General features: G+C 47.0%; 2 protein-coding genes across 8 annotated transcripts in view; one reads left to right on the forward strand and one right to left on the reverse strand.

Annotated features, from left to right (window-relative positions):
* Nucleotides 1-5,354: 5,354 nt before the first annotated feature.
* The window catches only part of DPH2 (diphthamide biosynthesis 2), a 224,663-nt gene continuing 206,542 nt past the window's right edge, over nt 5,355-23,475 (reverse strand). Inside the window, exon 5 of the mRNA XM_079313914.1 lies at nt 5,355-6,390. Within this exon, the coding sequence (XP_079170040.1) occupies nt 6,364-6,390 (27 nt within the window). The 3' untranslated portion in view covers nt 5,355-6,363. The remainder of the gene's footprint in view (nt 6,391-23,475) is intronic.
* Nucleotides 13,333-23,475, forward strand: part of ST3GAL3 (ST3 beta-galactoside alpha-2,3-sialyltransferase 3) — a 171,085-nt gene continuing 160,942 nt past the window's right edge. For 5 of the 7 annotated variants that reach the window (XM_079313926.1, XM_079313923.1, XM_079313927.1 and 2 more), the window contains exons 1-2: nt 13,333-13,469; nt 14,183-14,327. In XM_079313926.1, the coding sequence (XP_079170052.1) occupies nt 14,213-14,327 (115 nt within the window). In that variant the 5' untranslated portion in view covers nt 13,333-13,469; nt 14,183-14,212. Of the gene's footprint in view, nt 13,470-13,803; nt 14,107-14,182; nt 14,328-23,475 lie in introns of those variants that run through there. The other 2 variants (XM_079313925.1, XM_079313932.1) reach the window with 2 other exon arrangements.

Here is a 23,475-nt window from a genome sequence, read left to right on the forward strand (position 1 = left end):
GTGCCTGCATTCAGGCTTTGTCCCCAAACTGCTATAGAACTTAAATGCATCTTTTAGGTGCCACATGCCATGTTACCTGTGCTGCAAACACCTAGCTCTACAGCCCCATCTAAAATGATGACCTGGAAGGAAACAGCTGGATTTGTTTGGTGTGGTGTTCTTCTTGGGGTTGGTTCTTGGAGCTGCTCTATACGGGGCCAAGAGTTGGATTTTATTGATTCTTGTGTGTCCTGTCCAATTCAGGATATTCTGTTGTTTATCTGCAGCAGGTTTTGCCACTCACCTCTGACAGTATTCAATGACTTTCAAGAGCTCCTATGCATAGTATTTGTTCTGGAACAGGAGTTTTGTTATCTGTTTCTGGCATGTTTTCTGCAGGTGCCAGATATGCCCTTGTTGACAGTAGCACAGTTGACTGCACTGCATTGGAAACTGCTGCCATCCTGCACTCTGAGACAAAGGGCCTTCCCAATTTTCCTGTCAGTTCTTGTGCTGCATCATTCAAATGTGAGCATATAGTTACCAGCTGAAAAAAACTTCATTTTGGCTTCTCTCTGAACTTAAAATCAGTTACCCTGATGTTTGAGGGATCTTTATTATGTGACTTTGCAAAAGCAATTAGGTTTATGGCTTGAAGTATATCAGATAGCAATAAAAGCTCTGTACAGAGTAGCTGTCTCAAAAGTACTAGGCTTTCCATTACCAAGATTTATAATGTCTGATAATTTTCTCCAGTGGTTTTGGTTTTTTTGGAAGTGTTTTTATCCCTTTTACGGCATCATTCCAGTGAGGGTGAGGGGCTGACAGATTATCAGCTAGTCAGGTGTTTTTTGAATATTTTCAGTACAAAATCCTGCTCAGTGGTGCTCAGCTCTGGTGGGCCTTTGTTTGGTCCATTGTATGTGGTGCTGCAGGCAGTTGACCTCTTCACTTTTCATGAAGCTTCCATCTGTGACTGGTTCAGGTTGGACCCACAAGGAACAATTTTTGTATAAACAAAAGAGTGGCTTGCCCCTAATTCAGGATGAGCTTCACAAGTCAGTGGTAACTTTTCCTAGGATTTTAAAAGATTACTATATTCTTTGTAAAGCACCTGATTGCACTGATGTTTCTGCATCTGGCTGTACTTCTAGGAGACATCTTTTCTATCAGCAGACTTCTCAGATGACCAGAGGCAGTACTGTCAGTAGAACACATTCTCCTTGCTACTTCTCTCTTTCTAGTGTTTTGAGCTGGGTTGAATTGATTCTGCACAGTTTGAGGAGCATAGTCACTTATCCTAAGGCTTCTGATGCATCTCTGTTCTTCCATTCTTAAATTTGGCTCCTGTTGTCTGACATGTCTGCAGTTGTGCTTGTTTTTTAATGAAACATGGGGTGAAATCAAGACTGCTAGCCTGTATGTTGTTTTCAGTTTCCTCAAGAATAAATGTAATTTCAAAAAAGACAGTCTGTAAACTAATTTAAGAACTAAAGCAATGGAACTTGGAAATTCTCATCATGCCTCTAATTTTTCTATTAGCATTATTGTTGTCTAATATTCATCTCCTTAATGCTTATTTAGTGAATTCTCAGGTGTCTTTCAGAGACCTAAGTGGAATTCTGTTATTTAAGGACTCAGTCCAGCTTGGCTTTTTGGCTAGAACACAGATGGAACCACAGAATCATCTCTCTTCATTGAAACACAGAACTGAGACATCTGCAGCAAGAACTGAGTTGCCTTAGGTTCCCTCTGTAGCTGAGAGTGCCAGAAGAGGAGTCATCAGAAACTCTTACCTGGGCACAGTCTCAGACAGCTCTGTTCTTTACTTTGGTGTTGACTCTTGAATTTCACCGTGCTGGTTAAGACCTGCTGAATTGGCAGTCAGGGAAAGTAGATTCTTTCTCCTACTTTAGCTCAGGGATTTTTGTTACTGATACACCAAGTGACCTTGAGGAATTTGCTTATTGTAGTGTTCTTTGAAACCTAATGTGCAAGTTATTCCTGGAGCCAGCTTTTGTAGTTTGGGGAAAGTTATAATGGCTCCTTTTCTCTGACAAATTTGTAGATACTGCACAAAACCTTTCAGCGTGGGCATTTAGATTAGTGTATAATATTTTCAGTTGTTGCATTGCTAAGTCAAAATAAGCCTTTTTCCTCTTTTCCTGTAATCAGTCTTCATTTTTCCATGTTGCTGTTAGAGCTGCTGAACAGCTTTAGATTTCTGAATGAAGAGTACAGCACTTCAGGTGGCATTTGTTGCTTGGTTCCAGTAATGAGCATAGCTGAGGGTATGGATCTGCAGTTTTCTTTGACCTCCCCAGAATGATCTCCAGAGGAATGGGAAACATTCACCTGATTGCTGTCTTTTTGTGAAGCTGTGGCAGATCCATGCAGAAGCACTGCTACAGCCTCCTTGCTGCAGCATGAGTAATGTGACAACACCAGCATCAAAACAGTTCTGACAGCACCTAGCAAATGAGGGAAGTGTGTGGGAGGGTACTGGAAAAAGATGTAAATGGTATAGTATACGTATTAATTTTGAAACAAAACTGAGTGAGGTAGGAGAGCCTGGGAAGAGGTGTCTTTGGCCTGGAATTCTGCATTTAGGAAACGTTCTCACTGTTATGAATGGTCCTAGTGGGCTGTGAACACCTTCAGTACACAATGCAGGACAGAAATTAAAACAAGCCTGCTGCCTGGGCTCTTCTAACTCCTATGAGGGCCTGGCAGTGTGGGCCCTTCATACTGCCCAGCATGCCAGGAACTGGGATGTTCTCACTGTTACCCAAACTGCTGGCTGAAGAAAGAGCTGCCTTCTCACAGGCCGTAGGCAAGGTGGGCGAGTGGTTTTGATATCCAGGCTGAAGTCCTCCATATAGGAGCAAACCTGTCTTTATAGCCCAAACTACGTGAAAAAGTATAGTGACTCAATCACACGGTCTTGCTGAATTTAGGGAGATGTGGCAGCGTGTTGTACCTGTGGACCTCCAGAGATACTTCAGACATGGGGATCAGATGATTGTGAATGAGCTGGTGATATGCTTAGATACCTGATTTCCTCAAGTGCTGCTGCTTCTCTTGAATACAATATCTCTGCAATTTTTGGATTAATTTCCTTGCCTGTCCTTTCAGCATTCCTGATAGGCACAAGCTATTACAAGGAAATTAGTGTCCTGGGTGCAGGATATGAATGCATTTAGCAGGGTGGTGGGTGCAGATGGGCTTCAGGTACAGAGGAGCAATTAACTTGCAAACAGCTCCATGAAAGGAGTGATGTGATACAGGAGAACAAGGAAACTGGTGATGGGAAGCAGCTACACCAAAGGGCTGAGCAGCCCGTGCAGTTTGGAACTGTGTTTGCCTGTGGTGGATGGCTGCCCAGGCCACTTGGCTCTTCAGCAGGAACACAACTTTGCTTGTCCAGGCCCAGCAGAGCCAGGGCAGGATGAAGAGAGCAGTTGTGTTGGCAGCCAGAGATGGGTCTGTCCTGAGTCCTCTCTGCTTTCCCAGTTCCAGCTGGATAGATGTTTCCAAACATCATTTAACAGCTGGTGTCCACAGGGACTGGCAGAAGTGTAAATGCTCATATTCTGTCTTTCATACGCAGAGGTAGCACAGGGCATCCTGTTTGGACCCTCAGCCCTCCACACAGTGGGGCTGGGGCCAACCCTGCTCTTCCTCGCTGGTTGGAGTGTGACTCCTGGGGGAACAGAGCTCTGCAGTGCTGTCACCAGCAGGGAGACCCCCCAGCTGGGGCCCTCAGCACTGCAGAACCTGGCAAGAGGAAAGGACAGAAAAAGAGATCTTGGCTCTTCTCCCTCCGCAGTCGAAGCTGGTGAGGGGCTGCCAAGGGCTTTGCAGCAGGGAGAAGAAAGACAGCGTTCATGGGAGCTGCGTGACTCCGAGCTGCTGGGCTGGGAGCCAGGCACGTCAGCACCTGATGGGCCAGCACATGAGGAAGGGCTTCTTGCTCCTCACCTTCTCCAGAGGAACCCTTCCAAGGGGTCCCAGCCCGGTGTAGTGAGGTCTCTGCTGCCCTACTGCCTGCCTTTTCTGGGCTGGACTGTTGCCTGTGTGGGGCATTGCACTGGCACAGTGTGCTAGGGAGGTCTTTCCCCAGGAGCCTGGTTTGTTCACTGTTGCCCTGGACCATGCTGTCTGAGACAGCTGCCCAAGATCCCTTCTGCCTGCCTGTGTCCTCCACTCTCTATCAACTTGTGGGGGCAGGTTTGGGGGACCTGGATCAGTCCTTGGGCCATCTGTGCAGACTCTGCAAAGAAGCAGCCTCCAGTTGTGCGCAGGGTGTGTGGAGGCTGCACAGGCTGTTCCCAGAGAGAGTGCAGGGCTAGGGCTGTGGGGCTGATCCTGAGGGCTGGACAGTCATCTCCTCTCATAGCAGATCCACCCCCTCTTCTCCAGGCAGGCTGGAGCCTGCCTAGAGAATCCCAGAAACCACTGGACAGAAGAGCCCTTGTGCAGCCTTTTTGGAGAGGTGCCTAGTACCTGCTGAGCAGACTTTCCACTTCTCAATAAACAGATGCCTGGCTATGGCTGGGCCATATGGTGTTTTGGACTCGCTGCTCTCCCAGCACAACCTTTCCCCCAGCCCTACAAGCAGGTGAGATTGCTCAGGGCTCTGATCCCTGGCCACAGCTGCCTGCAGGCTGTGGGAGCTGCCAGCAGTCTGGTGCAGGAGAGGGGCGACAGGTCCGTGCATGGAGCGTGTGCCTCTGGAAAGTGCTGCCCAGTCAGTGTGGCCTTGACACTGGGTCACCATTCCAGGAGAGGTTTGGCAAGGGGCTTGCCCTGCTGGCCCAGGATCAGAGGAAAGCACACCATGTGGAGAGGGTGAGTAAAAGTAAACTGCACTTCAAGTTTGTGGTCAGGGGTGATTGTGACATCCTGGGGACACTTCTGAGGCTGGGATGAAATCAGACTGTGCCTGCCAGCCAAGAGTCTGTATCAGAGCCAGAATCTCTGGTGCTGGATTCATGATCTAATCCTGTAAGCCATTCCTACAGGAGCTGCTACATCCTTCCTGATTTCTCCAGCAGTCTCTGCTGCTTTTCCCACTCAGTCAGGTTTATTGGGTGAGCGATTGCCTGAGGCTCAGCATCAACAGCTGTGCTCACTGTCAGGCCCTGTGGATTTGGGATGTGCAGGGATGGGAAGGGAAGAGCTGGCAGCTTTGCCCTTTGGCAGCATGATGCAGGCCACAAAGCCAGCCAGCCCTCTTCCTGGGTAGGCTGTAAATTTTTCTCTTGCTTTTGTGCTCCTCTGGCTTTTCCTAATGGCTGAGGGTTCATCCCACTCCTGCTGTGGCTGCTCTGCTAACTTGTCGTTCATCTACTGTGCCTCTGTGCTTGCACACACAATGCTGTCAATGCAGCTGCCTGAGTGTACTTCTGACTCATGTGTTGCTTGGGCAGCTCCCTATTTCATTGCTGTTAGAAGTTCATGGCAGTGGGCTGTGAAATTCCATTCCCCTCTTCCCCACCCTGCTCCGTCCCATGCATTCAGGAGAGACAAAGCCTATGGAGCTGTCTGCCAGGCACTCTGGCAGGGGCCAGCCATTTTCATCTGCATAATGGAGACTGTAGCACAACACCATCAACCCACTCTGGGATATTTTTAGGCCTTGCTGTGCTAATGAGGGAGAGATGACAGGCTCACTCCACATCCAGACCATATGATACCTCTCCCAGCTGCAGCCACCTGGTGCAATGGGAGAACCATAGGCTCTTCCCCCAGGGAAGGCAGCACTGACCAGGGGCTGGGGCTCTGGGCTTGCTGGGAGCAGCTACTGGTTCAGGACACCACCATCCTTCTCCCTCTGAACTTGGGCAGCTTCACTGCTTTTGAGAGAGCAGCTTAATTAAATCCTCAGTTCTCACTGGATCTTGATACTGAGGATATTTCCTGGCTTGTGAAGGAAAAGGAGGGAGGTTTTTGAAGCTGTGGGACTGAAGCAGGGCAGTGACATATTTGCATATGACTTTCTGTCACAGAACTGGGGAGCCTTTCCAGCTGAGGTGTTTGGCTTTTCTGCAGGGCCTGAGGCTTGGAAAGTTCTATGGAAGAAGGTATTAAAGCTTCCCCTTTTCATCAGAGCCCTGTGTGGGACTGCAGCTGGTGGAGCGGAAGGAGCAGTAATTTGGAGGTGACTGGGGTGAATTGATGGAGGACAGGAAATCTGGGGCACAAAGCTATGGCCAGGCTTGTCTGAAGCTGGTCCCTGAGCACTGCTGGGGAAACCTTGCATGAAACAGGTCCCCGATGCCCTGGATACACACAATGACACAGTGTTTCTGGGAGGTGACATTGCCAAGCCATGACTGTGTTGTGGGTGCTGTCGGAGGAGAGAACTGTCCTACACAGGGTCTATAGCTGGGTTAGAGGGCAGCTGGGCTGGAGCAGGCTCCAGTTCACCAGGGAGCAATGGAGAGCAGGTTCAGGTTGAACAGGATGGAAAGAGTAGCCTGTGGCTAGTGGCCCTATCACCACAGAAGGCCAGCTGAAGGTGCACAAGGGGTTGCTTCAGTGCAAGTAATTAAGTACTGAAGCTCCAGGCAGGAAATTACACATTCCTTGGGTCAAGAGCTGGCAATGAGCACAGCTGCAGGTAGTGTAATGCCACAGAGCCAGCTCAGGCTGTTGTACCTGTTTTTAGAAAGACATGCATGAGCTGGAAGAGCAGGTGAACAAAAATGGCTTCAGGCAGAGCCCTCTGCACCTTCTCCACTTCCTTCTCTGGCATGCAGCAATCAGTCCTGGGCTCCTTTTTTCTGCTGGAGCTGTTTGGACAGGAGATCAGGAGGGGAGCTTACAGGTCAGGGCAAAACAGCAAGCACGCCCATGCAGCATTTCTTTTTCATGCCTGAGTCACAAATGTCAAAAAATGTGAGACTTTAAACTTGTTGAGATCTAGTTGAGATCTAAACTTACTTTGCAAGCTGCTTCATAGCAAAGATGGCTGCCCCATTAAGTACAGTGAGTATGCTATACTTAATTTCAGGCTTGAGTTTTCTCCATCTTCAACTTCTCACCTTTGGCTCCTGCACTTTCTTCTGCCCATACAAGTACTCTACTCCCTCTGACAATGAGGAGACCCTCTCCTAGGGCAGTGAAATACCTCATCCTCCTCACATCCTATGCAGCCTTATTTGTCACATTTACAATCATTAGCTCATTTTTTGTGGTGGTGTTGCTGCTCCTTTGGATTTCTGTGCCTGTTCTGAAGTTTGGAGAGCCTGGACCTAACATCAAGTTGACTTTGCCAGAGCTGTAGCTCTGCTTGGAAATCCCCTCCATGCCCCTCTGACTCAGACTAAGGTACTGTGCTGCAAGCTAATTGCAACAGTTATGTGTAGGGACAGCTCTTTTTCAGCTTTTTCCTTAATTTCACCTCCCACCCCTGCTTTCAGGGAGATTCTCCACCCTGCAGTAGAGCCTGTCTTCTCCATCCTCAAGAACTTCCTTTGCAGTGCATTACTGTGCAGTGGGCTGTCATCATTTTCCCTGGCCATTCAGCTCATGCTGTAGCAGCAAGCAGCCTGTTCAGTGTTTTATCAGCCCCAAATGTAAGCCTTCATCTTGTCATCCAGACAATTGATATTAAGACCTATTAAATGGCGCTGGACCGGGGGTCACTGGGGGTCTAAGTAGGCTTCCTGTTGTTGATGTCTCCCCATTAAGCCTCGGCTCACTGACAGATCCCAGAATGTAGCTGTTAATATATATAGGTGTTAATCTACTTGAGTCTTACTAATTCTTTATAATGCATACTTTTAATTAAAATCCTACAGCATTACTGAAAGCAGTGGAGAAGGCAAAGTGTTCTCAATAGAAGCTACAGGTCTCAGCAGTCACAACTTTCATTTTGCCCAGAGAGCAGTTTCCCTGTGTAACAGCCTCAGGATGCCCTTATCTGTGCTTTCACCTACTCTGTGGCAGTCTAGGGCTCTCTGCCATTTCTCTGCCCATTGCTTTGACCCTTTATTAGGGTCAAAGATTATTCTGGCCTCCTACCAGCTGACCATTCACTAAAAATTAACACAGGTTTGGGAGAGTCTGTGATTAAATCATCAAATTGTGAGCAAATTACTTGGGCCTGCAGCATGAGTGTGGCTGGTTTGGGGAGCTGCAGCCTCTCCTTGTGCCACTATTTTGCCAAATTCCCTCCTCTCTGTGAGAGATCTGTGAGATGGAGCCACTCCTGCCATTCCCATTTGAGAGGAGGCAGTGGCTGGATGGTGCCTGCCTGCCTTGTCTGACTCTTCCAGCTGTTTTTATGAAAGGGGATGAAGTAATGCCTGTCTGCAGAACAGATGAACCTATTGAGGTTTATGGCCATCACAGTTCTAACTGCCTCTGAAATTCAAGTTTATTCAGCAATCATCTCAGAAACTCCAAGTCAGCACTCCTGGCTCCAGAGAGGCAGAACACAGCTGGAGCTGGGCTCATTCAAAGTTCCTGCAGCACTGGCATGAGGAAATGCACTGTGATATCCAGTGATGGCACCTGGGCTGAGCAAGATTTCTTATTTCACTCCCAGATCTCAGATAGGCTTCACTGGGGAGGCTGCTGGGGGGAGGTTATTTTAGCTGGTTTCTTAAGGAGTAGAATTAAAGATGGAATCTCTACCTAGCCTATTCCTTTTAAGAGGCTGTATTCATGGTGTGCAACCTGGTAACTAGTCAGTGCAGAGATTCTACGGTGACTGTTGTCAATCTGAACAGGATGGGTAAAATATTAACAGGCATTGCAAAATAATTCCCAGACAGTCAAACCAGCCTGGGTGCCAACAGGCACTGCTTGGTTCTGTGCTGTCCTCTCTTTCACAGCACAGTAACCTATTGGGAGCTGGACAGCTCACCAGGGCTCAGGAAACCTTCCTAAGACCTGCCAAGCTCAGCTCCCTCAAATGTGGCAACCATGACATCCATGATTATAGGACAGGGAGTGAGTGAGGTGTGTGGGAGTGGAGGTACCCCAACCATCAAACTCCCATCAGTTCCTGGATGTGCAGCTGAGATACAGGTGGTTCTAACCTGCCAGCAGAGTCTGGAAAAGATTTGAGACAATCCTGCCTGAATGCTTATCCTGATGCTATGGAAGAAAGGACTAATGCAGCCCTTTAAGACAGAAAATAGGAAAAGCAGATTAAATCCCTTTGTCAAAGCATTAGGGAGGCTCATTGTGGGATTCTATCTCTTGAAAAGGATTCAGGAAAATCAGAGAGGCTCTACAGAGCAGAAACGCAAAAATGGCTTGAGGGTGGGAGGAAAAGCCTGGCAGAAAGAGAATTAAGTGACTCAGTATATTTAGCTTTTCAGAAAGACGGATGAGAGGGGGTTTGCCTGCAGCATATGTGTAGTGTCACAAAGAGAAAATGCTAGGCTCTGAAAGGCTCTTTAATCAAGCAGAAGGCAGAATAAAATGGTATGTCTGCAAGCTGAAGCCAGACACGGGGAGGTGGGATGCTCTTCTGAACGTGAGGGTGAGGGACTCCTGAAGCAGACCCAGAAAAGTGGGAGTCTTCAATGCTTGTCTTCAATTCAAGCCTACCTCCTCTCTTGGAAACTATGAGTGAACCAAACATAGTATATTGGAATCACTGCAAGGAGATGAACTGCTGAGCGGGGTGCTGCCAGGGGCTTGCACTCACATGGCCACCTGCCAGGCAGAACCACTGGGTCACTTCATCTGAGGAAGACCCTTGGAGAACTGGTCCAGTCAGGCAGAGCACTCGGGGAGGTGATCAGGCAGGCTCCAGGTGTTTACCTGCTCCCAAAGTGGTAAGTTGATTCTCTGCTGTTGAAAATGTCTGGAGGGTGGAAGAATTTTTGAGCCAAGTTCAGATTGTTTTAACTTGTTTTGTGTGGTCCTGGTGCTAATGCTGTTAAACACTTCTGTTCTTAGAGTAGCCAGAGCAGCAGAAATGTAAAGTGCTCTCCACAGTCTGATCACGTTCAGAGTCTGCATTTAAGAATAATACATAATGAGTATATGAGATGAAACAAGTTTGTTCAGAGAGATAAGACAAAGTACAAGCATCTTACAGCCCAGATTGTATTCCTTGAGCCTGTGCATCAGCAGAGGTAATCTCTGTCTAGCCATTACTGAAAGAGATCTTTGCTGTGGTATGTAGTGGTATTTAATTAATCATAAAATATTGCATTAATTAGTATTGGGTCTGATTTGATGACATTTAATTTCGGGAGAAGGATTACAGTGTGAGTATTAGAATGGTAATTTTTATAGGGTAAAGAAACAAAATGAGATTAGAAGTCTCTATGAAGGAAGCCTGGGGGCTGATGTGTGTATTTGGCATCTGATGCAGATAATTACAGCCGAACTTCATTTACTGGTGGGAAAAGAGCCTGTAGCTGTTATTTATGAGTCCCCCCCACATAGTCCGTGGCTCAGCCACCATGGAAGAAAATGCAGGCAGGCACCAGTTCAGTGGGAGTGCCTTGTGATGCTCAGCATCCCCTCACACACGAGAGGAATTTGCAGAGCAAATTTGGCATGCTCCAGGGGGCTTCCTTTCAGAAGAAGGGCAGAAGGAAGATTTGCTTATGGTCTGTCCAGTCATGCTTAGTCCAACAGGAATGTCTCTTCAGCATTGATGCAAGTACACAGGGGTAGGACCCTCACTGCCTGGCCCAAGCAGTGACCAGCCCTAACTGTTTTTGTGCTGCCTGCTAATGCACCCACCACCTGTGCCCTCTGCTAGAGCCTTTCTTCTCAAATCATGGCCAGTGCTGCTGTAGGAAGTTCTCTGCAGACACGTGGGTAGCCACAGGCTCAGCAGGTTTGTTGTGAGTGGGTTTTGTTGGGCAGATTGGGCTAGACCATTTGCCTGATCATTTGGTCAGTTTGGTTTTAAAAAGCTCCAGAGCATTCTGGAAAGCAGCACAGCAATATGATAGGATTTAATCAGACTTAATTATTCCCCTGCTGTCTATCTCCTAGCAACATCCAGCTTGACATCTGCCTCTGAATGAAATGTGTAAGCTAAGTAGGAACATGTTCAGACTAAAGTCCTGCTACTTGAACCAAATCACTCCACTAATCATTGCCTTAATTCGTCTCATGGCCATCAAACAGCCTGCCAGGCATTGGTACCTGATTTTCCAAGATGCACAGTGCTCACCTTCTGAATTTTTTCCAGGCTGGCAAGGAGAGTGACTTCATCCTGAGCTCTTTGCAGCAAACTGACACCCGATAAGGGGGTTAGAGTTTCCTGAGTGACAAACACGGGCTCAAGAGCAAGCCCCAGACTTGTCACTATCTGGCTTCATGCTGTAGGTCTCTGCTTATCTCATCACTGAAATCAGATCACCTGCTGTGCCCGCACACCGCGGGGTTCAACTGCCCTATGGTCGGGGGCGGTTTAGGTGAAGCCTGGGGACAGCTGGAGCAGATGTGGCACAGTGGCAGCAGCTCTGTGTCACAGGGACAGGGCGCTTGAGGCACCGAGATGAGACCCAGCTTACGCAGACGGAAGGATGAAGAGGGGAAGAGAGAAGCAGGCATAAAGCAAGCGTTTGTAAAGTAAAACTGGGCTCCAGCCAGATGTGATGTGGCACAGGAGTCGGTGGGGTTGCTGGAAGAAATGAGCCCGGCAGCAGAGCCGGAGCCATAGCAGGAGACTGCCCACACCTGCCCTGGCTGCCAGCTCGCCGTGAAGCTGGAGGGAAGGGAGCTGCCTCAGATGAGTGAGAGCAACAAGCATCCTGAGCAGGTCAGCCCTGCGAGCTGGGGGTTGGCGGGGCAGCAGCCTGGGGACAGATCTACAGATGGACAGGGCTGCATGGATGTGGACGTCTCCTCTCCACACACCTCCTCATGGGGATATTGGTGCCAGTGATATCTAGGTGTTTGCATGAGTCTGTTGGTCTCCTGTGCTGTCTCTAGAAGTTGTAGGCATCCAAAAAACCTAATGACATATCAGTGTGACATGTGTCTCTCTTGTGCCTCTGCAGAGGAGCTTGGTAGCTCTGGAAGCCTGGCTGCGTGGGTGCCATACTAGCAATCAACTTGCACTGACTTCATTTGTGCAGAGCACAAAGTGGGGTTTCTGGATGTGAAAATGGTGCTGTATGAGCCCCCACCAGCTCTCCCTGTGACCAGCAGCAACTCTGCTTTCTGTCAATGGGCAGTGCTCAGCCAGATGTGCTGTTCAAGGCAGTGTCTGCCATTCAACATCGGCACCTGGGCTCACCAGGAGCTGCCACCGTGCTGAACATGATCTTACTAAGATTCTCTCAAAATCACCTTTTGTTTTCCTCCTGTTATCAGTGACAAATGGACTACTGGTCTGGTCACTGAAGATGCAGGTTTATTCCTTACGGTTTCTTTCCTTTCGGATGACTTCACGACTAATAATTTCCCTTTATCATTCCATCCCCGAGAGGCGTTATATTAGAGTTTGTGGCCTGCCCTCCGCATTAGGAGCGTTAGAAGACTGTGGGGCCAGCAAGAACGAGGGCAATGCTGTGGGAAGAGCGCATTGCAGGCTGGTGCCAGTGCTGCTGTGCTCACAGGACAGCTGTGCACGACAAGGTGGAGACTGTCACATAGCGGGAAGCGCGTGGAGGCTGCACTGTCTGCGCGGCGTGGGCTGAGCTGTGCGCTGCAAGGGCAGCAGGGGGGCCGTGCCCGGGGCGGTCCGCTGGTGGAGGCTGTGCCCCGCCGGGGAGGGGGCGCAGAGCCGGGCAGGGGCTGGGCAGGACCTGGCTGGGTGTGCAGTAGCCGGAGAATGGTGTGAAGGCAGGGGCAGGGACAGATGCTGTGTTGGGGCAGTGATGGAAGCACCCCAGGGCTGCGTTGCCGTGTCCTGGCTGCAGCTTGGCTGTGCAGCACTTGAGGGGAAAGGCAGCGCACTGAATGCAGTGCCTGAAGGGCGAGCGATGCCGTGTCACTGCAGGGCGCAGCGGCCGGCGGGGCCTGAGGTGCCTCAGCCGGCGGAAGGTGCAGCGCTGTGCGGCGACAATGAGGAGCCTCTCAGCGGGTGCAGTGCTGGCAGGGGCTACCCAGTGCCATGCCTGGAGTCACTGCAGTGCTCCGGAGGTGCCACAGAGTGACGGGGGAGCGGCTCCGGGACCCGAAGGAGGAGCGATGCCCGGCAGCTGCCGCGATGGGGAAGCGGGCCCGGGCCCTTCCTGGGGGGCGCGGGGGCGCTCCGCGCACGCGCACCGCCGCCCTGCCGCAGCGCTCCTCCGGCAGGGACCCCCCGCCCGCGCGCCATTGGCTGCGGGCGCCTCCCGCGATTGGCCGAGGCGCGGCCCCCCGCGCCATCCCATTGGCCGGCGGCGGCCGCTATGCGGGCGGGCCCCGCCCCGCCCCGGCGCGCCATTGGCGGCCGCGGCGCCCCCCGGCGGCGGCGGGTCCCGCTGGGCGCGCCCGGCATGGCGGCGCCCGCAGCCCCGCGCCCGGGGGGCGCAGCCGGCGGCCGAGCGCCCGGGGCCGGCGGCGGCCGGGTGAGGAGGGGCGGGGGAGAGGGGGGGCGGGCAGGTCCGCTCACAGCGGCTGGCGCGGCGAGCGGGCGGCTCGGCGGGGGCGCGGCGTAGCCGGTAGCGGAGCACGGCGAGGCGGGGGCAGCCCGGCGGTGGCGACGCCGCTGCCCGTTCAAACCCGGGCTCCAGCCGGCCGCTGGCAGCTGTCAGCTGGCGGGCAGCTGCCTCCTGCCCGGGCCCGGCGAGCGCCTCTCCCCGGGCACCGGTGCCGCCTCTAGGGCAGCGCGTCCCCGCAGCGCGGAGCGCCCGGGGCTCGGCGGGGCTCGGCCGGGAGCAGCGCTGCGCCGGCCCCTCCGGGGCCCCGCTGTCCGCAGGACACCCCAGCGCCGTGGGCTTGCCCCGTGGCGTTGTCGGGAGGACGCGGTGCTCGCCAGGCCTCGGCGGCCGGGGCCGCGCCAGCTCGGGTGTGTGAAGTGGGCAGGAGCGGGCTGGTGCTCTGTCACGGCGTGGCGGTGATCCCGCCTCTCGGAGCCGCACCGGCCCTTGTGACGGCCACAACTGGCACCTCTCGGGGGTGGTTCTTGTTTTACTGCTGTGCTTTGGGGATCGCCTGTGTTTTACCTTGTGGAGAGCACGGTTTGGGATCCCCGCGTTGTGCTGGGTATGGGGTTGCACGTTTTGCAGAGGATGCCCGTTGGAGAAGGTGGCTCCAATCTCAACCTCTTTTTCTTTCTCAGGTCATGTAGAAGAGCAGATTTAATGTGAAGATGGGACTCTTGGTGTTCATGCGTAACCTGCTGCTAGCCCTCTGCCTCTTTCTGGTACTGGGATTTCTGTACTATTCTGCTTGGAAGTTGCACCTTCTCAGATGGGAGGATTCAAGTAAGTAGGAGAACGGTGCAACTGTTTCTGGGCTCCCTAAAGCGTCTGTTACATAGCTGCAATAGTGGAGAGGTGGTTCTGATTTAGTAGTATTAGAGGGATGTGATTAAGCCCACTCAAATGCTAGAGCATTTAGTGTGCTTAAGGGGTCGAATTTGTGACTACCTAATGCTCTTTATGGCTTTACTTTTATTACTGGGTACAAGAGCAGATTCATGCTTTATAAATCTAGTATTAGAGATCTCAGTTCTTGGAAAATTTTGTTAGTTTATGATTCCTAATTGTCAAAATAAAGAGTCTGTATGTTGAGCATTTTGTTTCCTGAATCCTCTGTGCATTTTAAGATATCTAAGACAAGTTTGGTTTTTTTTCCTCTGGTGAATTTTGAATTCTTTCTGTAATCATATGTGCTGGTTGTCCCATCATCTTGCTTTGTCCTTCAGAAATCCTCATCTTCCATTTATCTTCCATGTTGTTATCTGCCAACTATCTGTCATCTAAAGGATGTCTCTCAACCTTTTTAAGTCCAAAGAGACATCTGACCTCATTGAATACAATCTGAGGATTGTACTGTGCAGTACGGCCATAGAAAGTAACAGTGAGACAGAAATTATGCTGAAGTTTGATTGCTCTGTTGCTGCTTTTATTTTTGGTTTGTGCTGATTTTGCCTGCATGCAGTAACTATTTATTGAAAAAATAAAAACAAGAAAACAATTCCCTCCTCTCCTCTCCAGCCCAAAACACAAGCCAGCCTTCTTTGCAGCTGTTCCACAGGCCGTTTCAGATGTCTCAGAGCTGACTGTTGCTCCCTGGATCAGCAGCTGAGAAACACTGATCCAGAACTGACAAGAAACTGCTGATCAAATTTCTTCTTTCCTGTATTGTGGTTTTGTGCATGCTGATAGAGGTTGCTGCTGCAATGCTTCTTAAACATTTTGCTACCTCTACGTGCTCCAAATCTGTTGTTATGTGCTCATAAGAAGTTTTGCATGATGACAGATACTAACTTGGATTTGACACTTGTGCTGATGCACTGATTTTTACAGAACTACCGAAGTGCCTTGAACTAAAACAAGCATTGTAAGACTAAATTTGTTGAAGGAGATGCATAGAGTTTTTCTGAGTGGGGATTTTTTTCTTCAGGTTAGTACTTCAGGGAGGGAAATTTAAAACTGTTAAAAATCTTGATAATGAGTTTTTGAAAAGTAGCACTTTTCTTGACAGGTTGAAGAAAATCCTTCCTGCTTGAAAATAAGTACATTTGTGGTTAAAAGAACACTTTTGCCCATTGCTATCACATGGTGATCTGTTATGAAATCATACCACCTACCATCCTTTACTTCCTTCATTCCACCAGGAAATCACGTTGGACTTCCTAAGGCCTGCAGAAAAACCTTTCATGCCACAACTTGTGTGCAATCTTTGTTACAAATGAAGAAGCAGCTATGTTTATATATTATGCATGAAGGTGCTGAGGAGGGTTCTAACTTTCTGCAGTTGTCTAAGGATATTGTCCCTTAGCTTTGTGTGCTATTTGTTATTTTATGGCTTGTCAGTCTCTGGGGAGTTTTGTGGTAACTTTGGATTGCAATGCAGTGTTGCAAATCTGTGTGCAGATGCTGTGGATTTCTGTAAATGGAACACTTTTACCTTGAAAGATGACTCTAAATTGCAGCCTAATTAGAGTGATTTCTATTGAGTGCATTTGCTGCTTTTGAGTACCCAGGATGTTCTGACAGGAGCACTGTGAGGTAACATAACAGACCTTTGGTTTGTTGTGTCTCCTTTTTTCTAATTTTTTGTGTAAAATATGTTGTTCATTTATTCTTGGAGGTTGCAGTGCTTGCATTAAGCTTCTTCAGCATGTACAAAGAGATGATGCTAGCTTGAGGATTTAGCTTGCTGTTCTTTATCAGTTGTCACGACTGATTTGGGCTGTGCTGTTGTTCCTTCTAACACTTTTGTGGATTGTGTCTTAAATAGTGGATGAAGTTCCTTGAAATATTAGCATAAGCAGCAATCTAGTGTAAAGGGGCAGATGTTACTTTTGAAAGAGTAAAGATGGTGCCTGTTTTCTGTTGATCTTTAGACTTCTTTATCAAACCCCATTTTATTTATCATGTAATTTAAGACAGGAGGAACTTATGCAAATTTAAAGTACAAATTTAAAACCCCATTTTGGGAAACTTGATATGAAGTGTTAATGTTAAGCTTCCATAAATCAGCATTTGGAAGTTAACAAGTGACAGATTTTAATTACTTGTTTAACTATGATTAGGCTTTATTGAGAATGTGTAATATGATACTATGTATAATGGGGCAATTGTACTTTGTGTTTGCTGAAGGGGTGCTGTGTTAAGTGCACCAGACAGGTGGTGCATGGTAACTGTTGTGGTTTTATTTCCCACATTACAACACAGTGTGTGACCTTGTAAATTTCCTTAAGATTAATGTGATAATGCTGATGTCCCCAAAGGCAAAGCTAAGTCAGATATGTTGGTTTTGGGGTCCTTAGTAATCAAAGATTATTGATTTTGTTTGAGTTACCTTGTTATTAAATTATTTTTGCTTTTCTTGTGACCAGTGCCTTCCATCTGTTTAACAGTGATTCCCTAGCTTTAGCAGTGACATTCATCTTTGTTCTCTTCTTTGTGCTAGAGGAGGTATGAAACTAAGCTGATCCCAACACCTGACACCCTTGCAATCTCTTCACAGACTGGTTTTAGTAAACTTGACACCTGTTTAATAATGGAAACAAACAAATTTGTTGTAGAGTAGGATGGAAAACACTTGGTCTGCTTATTTCCTGCTTGTGTGGTTTGTTCACTTAATGTTTTAGAAAATCCCTGTGCATGTCATTGTCATTGTCATGGATGAATTTGAATGGTAACTATGTAAAGTGGTTTGCTGTGTAAACTAGTTTCCCTGACATTTGGATGTTTGTGTATTTACCTGCTGAGGTAAATTAATAACTAAAGTATATTGTTTATATGTACATCTGACCTCTACAAGAAAGGGGGCTAAACTTTGAAATAGACTGAAAGATACACATCAATGTTTTTCTTAATGTTCCCTTAATGTTAAATGTTCTCCACTTAATGTTAAATCTGTCCTCCTTGAGTGATGCCTTAGTGAGTCCTTCGAGATTATTCTCCTTCCTGTGTGACTCTACACCTTGCAAAATACAAAGGAGAATAGGAAATAATTAATTCTCTAAGGCTTATCTTTACTACGACAAGAATAGATTGAATTCAGCTAATGTGAACTAATTAACATTGAATTAAGTTCAACTGCTTATCCAAGACAAACCTCCAGTGATTACTACTCTTCTCTCATCCTTTTAGTGAGTATCATGACTGGCTGCTCTTCCCCAGGCCTTGTTTCATGTCAGTGGCAGTATATTGTTAGTTCTCAGAGCAGCAGCAAAGTACAAAAATAAGGGGTTGTAATCCTGAATGCAGGAGTTCTGGTGATTGTTGGGATATATGAGCAGGGTTTAGGACAGAGGTAAGATTTCCTTTTTCTCTTTCCTGATGTCTGTAAGGAAGCTTCAGTCTCTGACAGTAGTGGTAAGAGATGTGCACCATCCCTGCATGTTCTTCCCAGACAGGCAGTAACAATGGATTTCACAGCTCTCTGATAAAGTGTTGAGTTCCACAGAAGTGTCCTGAGCACGTAGAACTAATAATGTGACGTGGGAGGCAAACAAGGAAATAAAGGGTTTGTAATCAGGTTTAGCTGTCCAGAGCAGTCTGGAAGGAATTTACAGGTGCAAATAATTGTATTGCTATTCTTTGTGTTTCTGGACACCTGGGGGATTCTTGCATAGTAATGGTAGTGGTAGGAGCAGGCTTTGAAGGTCTGAGACATGCACTGTAGCCTCTTTCCTAATAGCTTCCCATCCTATTCCTCCCCTGATGCATTTGACTCTGAGGAGGAAGGAAGATGATGTCTCTTCCAGCTTGTAGGAGGGTGTGCTGTTGTCTTTGAGAAGTATGGTGGGAGATGCAGTCTTGCTGACAGGCTCTCCTAGGTTTGCTTTATCAGCTTGGAGGAATGCATTTTATGCATAACAAATTTAATACTGATGTTTGTTACTTAACCTGATATGTGTATAGCTGATTTTGCATCTTCAAAATGAATGTGTTATAAGGAAGGAATGATTCCATTAGAAAGCATCCTGGCAATGGAAATATTGGACTCATTCCCCCAAGGCAGCTTTTACTTTTTCCCTCTCTCTCAAAGTATTGCAATTTTCTTGGGACAAGGACAGTGTGATGCTATTTTCTTGTTCTCTATTGCATTTCTCTCTGCATTACCATTGAACTAATTTAAAGAAATATATATGCTACATAAAGTACTTTTGCCAAAACTCAAGTTAATACAATTTGAGCTTGTCAGTCAGAATGTGGTTTTTATAACATCTCTAGGTGTGTTCTGTTGATGTCTCCTTAAAAAATCAAGTCACTCTTCTGTCATCTGTTGCTCTGTGTTATTTTCAGCTCTAATTCTGGCAAGACAGCCAAAGAGATAAAGCTTTGGAAAGAGATTTTCAGAAGGTATTTCAAGACCCTTATCCTTTTTACTCTTTTTTTTTTTTTTAATGTCTGTTTCCAAGGGAACTGAGGAGACATAAACAGGCAAAACTGACTCACTTCTGGTTGCAGGTTTTTAATCTGCTTGCATTCCCATGGAAACCAGTCATGCAGCAAAAACGCCTGAATTAATCAAAAGCAATTAAACCTTTATTATCAATATAAATACTGGTTTATCTCTTTCAAAGTGAAAGTGTACTTTTGTCAATTCTTGTATTAGGGTCTAACAATGTACTGAAGAAATGGATCTTCCTGCAGGGGTTTGGGAAATGTGTGCTCCTTCTCATGTGACTAAAGCCTCACGGATGTGTCCAGGGTGGGTGGGGACAGCTGCTGTGTCTTGGGCAGCTGGGAGTGTCATTGTTCTGTGTCAAGGGAGTGGCTCTTACGTACACTGACATCTGACTTCCTTGTGTGCTTTGTTTAATGAAGAACCAGTGAACAGACATTCAGCTGGTGTGTGAGCAACTAGGCCATGGAGACAAACTTGTCCTCTTAGTGGAGAGTCACGTAATGGTTTTGTGCTCTGCTGTGACTGTCCTACTTGCCTTTGCCAGAAGATGGGAACGCAGGAATGCTCCTATAAAAAATATCAGCTCTGGGCCAGCTCAGCTTGGCACTGGGAGCATAAATCTGATGAAAGTGTTTTGAGCTAGGATGGCTGAATTAATGGTTAGATGGCTGAGGGAGCGTATTTTTTGACAAGGCATTCACAGTGCTGTTGTGATGGTGATGGCAACAATTTTAATTGCTTTCTATCTATGACATTAGCTTTAGGGGGGTGTTGTGGGAAAGTTTGTAAGGATAGTGCAGAAGGCAATTTTCCTCAATGAATTACAGCTGTACTGTTTGCTGAGAACTGGAGACAGCCTTGCCTGCTCAGTGAGGATGGGTGTTATAAGAGAGTGGGCCAGCTAGTCAAGAGTGAGCTGCAGTTGGAGTACCAGAGCCTGCCTCAGTTTGAGATGGAGTCTGCTGGCTGTGCTGTGAGGAGGAAGGGATGTGTGGTTGTGCAAGGGACAGGTATAAGCTAAGAAGATGCTGTGTGAGGGACAGACAGGGTTAGGTGGCTGTGTAGGGGACAGGTTGGGGTCAGCTGGTCATGTACAAGGAAGAAGGAAACTTGCAGAGAGGAGTCAGTGCTGGTTGAAGCAGCCTATGAGGAAAGGAGTCAGAGTTGCGTGAAGGAAGACATGTAAAGTTGTTAATAAAGGACTGGTGATGATGCCATGTCCATCTCGAAATATTTACTAAAGGGTGTGTGTGTGTATTCTTTAAAGTAGACTTTTTTTACTGCTCTGCCTTTGCCAGGCTGGAATGATTGAGAAACTAACCTTATGGCCTTATGGGCATTATTTTTTAGAAAGACTTGTTTTGGTCAGTATTGTGCAGCACTCCAAGCCTCCTGAAACAGTTGCCTTTTTTTTTTTTTTTTGCTTTGCAGGAAGAGACTGGGTACAGATAGCACTGAGACAGATTATTGTGAATTCTTTAATGTTTGAATTATTAGTAACTTCAAGGTTTGTTTCATCCACTCAGCTGTAGTGTTAGTGCTGTACTTTCTGCACCAAAATTGAGAAGAACTGTGTAGAAAGTTCTCATAACTTGGATCCAACTACAGTTTTAAGGATCTCTTTGCTTGTTTTCAGATACTTTAGGGATTTGAGGATCACAGTGATGCTTTTCTGAAATGCTAAAAATAGCAAGTAATGTTATTGAGGCAGCAGTAGATATTAGAAACAAAGATGTAAAAATAGAAGTTAAAACAAGAGTAGTCTGGTAAAGTAGCTTAACTTTTATAAGGTTTCTCATATTGGTCTGAAGTATTCCACTTGTGTTCAGCATGAAACTTAAAGCTATAGTATACTACCTATAGTGGATAATTCTCTTATCTGTGCAGAACACAGGAAAAAATTTATTTGGTGCCCAGAAATTGTCACTGCTGAAGTTACTTTGTGCTCCCTGTTAGCTTGCCAGAATAAGAAGCATGGCTAAACTTAAACTCCAGCAACTCCAGGACACTCAGTTGTGGTGGTATCTTTCACAGCTGTAATTGTGCCAGCTCTTTCTCTCCTGGTTGGAATCTGATGTGTGTATTCCTGGTAGTTTTGCTCTGGCTGTTGAATGTAACTGCTCAGAACTGCCCAACTCACCCCAGGCAGCTGCCTGTGTGCCACCAGGACAGAAGAGACAGTCTGCTCAATGAATGTGAATCAGAACTTAGGAGACTTAAAAACAAAATTAAAAAATTCAAGAGTGCCTTTCTGTCTTTTAGAAGGCAGCACTTCATAGGGCAGACAAGGAGCATAGGGGAATGAAAGTGCCTCATCATCTTCTGATCTGTTACTGCTTATTTAGTAAAATACCCAGCATTACTTTATGACCCTGCTGTCTCTCCAGGAATTTCGAGTGCTGCTATAACGTTAACAGTGCAGGACAAATCTCTGCAGGGGCAATGGGAAATGATGCATGACAGAGCTGTTGAGAGAGGGAGCAAGTATAATGTGCCTTGGCCTTGGGATTTCTCCAGAGGAGGAAACTCCCTGAACACTCTTTTGGCTTTAGGAGCATGTAAGGAGCAGGTTTAGTGAAGGTCATTAAGGGCATAGCACCCTAAGCATGTTGTGGCTTGCAGGGTGACTGTACCTGTAGTATCTTCATTTTGGCTTTTTTGAGTTACTGTTTTAGTTCTAGGCCAGTGCTGACTTTTCAGCAAGATTGAAAAGTAAGGTGCAAGAATATTTCTCCATCTCCTTGCTCACAGCTGGGCCTTAGTTTTGCATTTTGAAGTAATAAGTTGCTCTTGCTTCTCTTGACAGTGACTGTTTCGGTGCTGTTTGAGTCCTTTCTATTTTCCCCTCTCTCCATTTGTGTTATTAACTGATGGGTGCAATTGAGGAACTTGCCCAGTTTAAAATAGAGTGTGATTTTTGTTCCACTCAGTTGACCTCAGCCTTAGTATTTCACTTGCTTCACTTAACTCGTGCATTTTCTCCCTGGCCTCCCTACAAATTTTGGGAAAGGTATGTTCCTGTGGCTTTGGATGGGTGGATTGGGAGAGTGTTCATAAGGAACTGTGTTCAGTGTCTTATATGCAGCCAAAACTGTGTCCTCTGATACAAATATCCAGAGGTCAAAGTCAGCAGTTTTCCATATTCTGGAAAGGTACATTGCAGTGAAAGCACTTTACCTCTGGTAGCAATTGCTCTGCAGCTGAGTGCTTTCAGAGGTGAAAGGATTTATTCATCTCAGCTGACTGTGAACCCCTTAGCAATGCTTTCAGCTGGAAACAATACCTCCTTGTGAAGCTGTGTCATCCCTGTTGGTGATGGTTCTCTGCCTCTCCCCCTCCTCCCCGTGCATCCCCCTCTCACCTGTACCATTGCAGCACTGCCTGTAGTGATTAGTATTGCCAGCCTGGACAGGAGCTGCCTCCCACCACACTTTCAATAGAATAGATTGCACTTTTTCATTGATTTTGAGACATCCAGGCTGGCTTTGGGCACCTTCCATCCTCGTTTCAGTTCTGTTTCACATCAGTTCTACTGGTGTTGGGACAAAGGAGGTAATCTGTGATTTGTCTCAAGTTGGACAGCTGCTGCTGCTGTTGTGATCTAAGCGTGGTCTTGGTTCTGATTCTGACCCTGTCACACTTAGGTGTGTTTTCCAGATGAGATTTTTCCTGGTTGGTTATCTTCTGTCAACACTGTCACTATAACATCTCTGTTTTTGTCATTGTAGTCTGAGTTTACATCACAGCATCAGGCTGAGGCAATAAAGCAGCCAAACAACCTGGGAGTGACTTGCAATGACAAGTGCACTTGGGTTGTGAGGTATAGCTCCCTTTGAATTATGTATCTCTTCTGCACTTCAGAAGGAATGTAATTGTGCATCCAGGCAAAAAGTAATTTGTACTGTGTGTGCACATCCTGAATAGATATTTGAACCCGAGGTAGCTGATTTCAAGTGGTTATTCCTTCATGGCACTGGGTGATTATATTGCTCTTGTATGCATTGCTTTCCTGAGGAAGTAACAGTGTGTGAGGATAGTGGCAAAATTCTAGTCAGATACAGAAACGGCAAGATTTTTCTTACCCAGTTCTTGGTATTTTGCATAACCAAGGGCCTCAACGATGCAGGAAATGTATATCTCTGAGGATCAGAATTTAGCATTTCCTACTCAGTTAAAAAAAAAAAAATCAGAACATGTTAAAATCAGCTGTTTTGATTTTTAAGTGCTTATAAACACAGATGTTTCTTTTTCTCATACCACACTGGGATCCCTCTTACTTTAACTCAGTTCTGTTACAGCATGCCACTTTTTCACAGTTGTTACCCTGTGAGTTTCAGTGTTTGGACACTGATTAAATCTGAGTCATCAGAGCTGCAGCAGTGCAGGAAGTGTACCCCTTAATCACTCACAGAACAAAAAGAATTAATAACTACAGAAAAATTTAACTGGTATCTTTTATAACTATAGTGAGTGTGCATGTTCCAAGGAGTGTCTTCTTTCACAGCACTATGAACAGATGCATGCATGCTTTTAAAGAAA

Source organism: Erithacus rubecula, assembly GCF_903797595.1.
Source record: "Erithacus rubecula genome assembly, chromosome: 10".
NCBI classification, from domain to species: Eukaryota; Metazoa; Chordata; class Aves; order Passeriformes; family Muscicapidae; genus Erithacus; species Erithacus rubecula.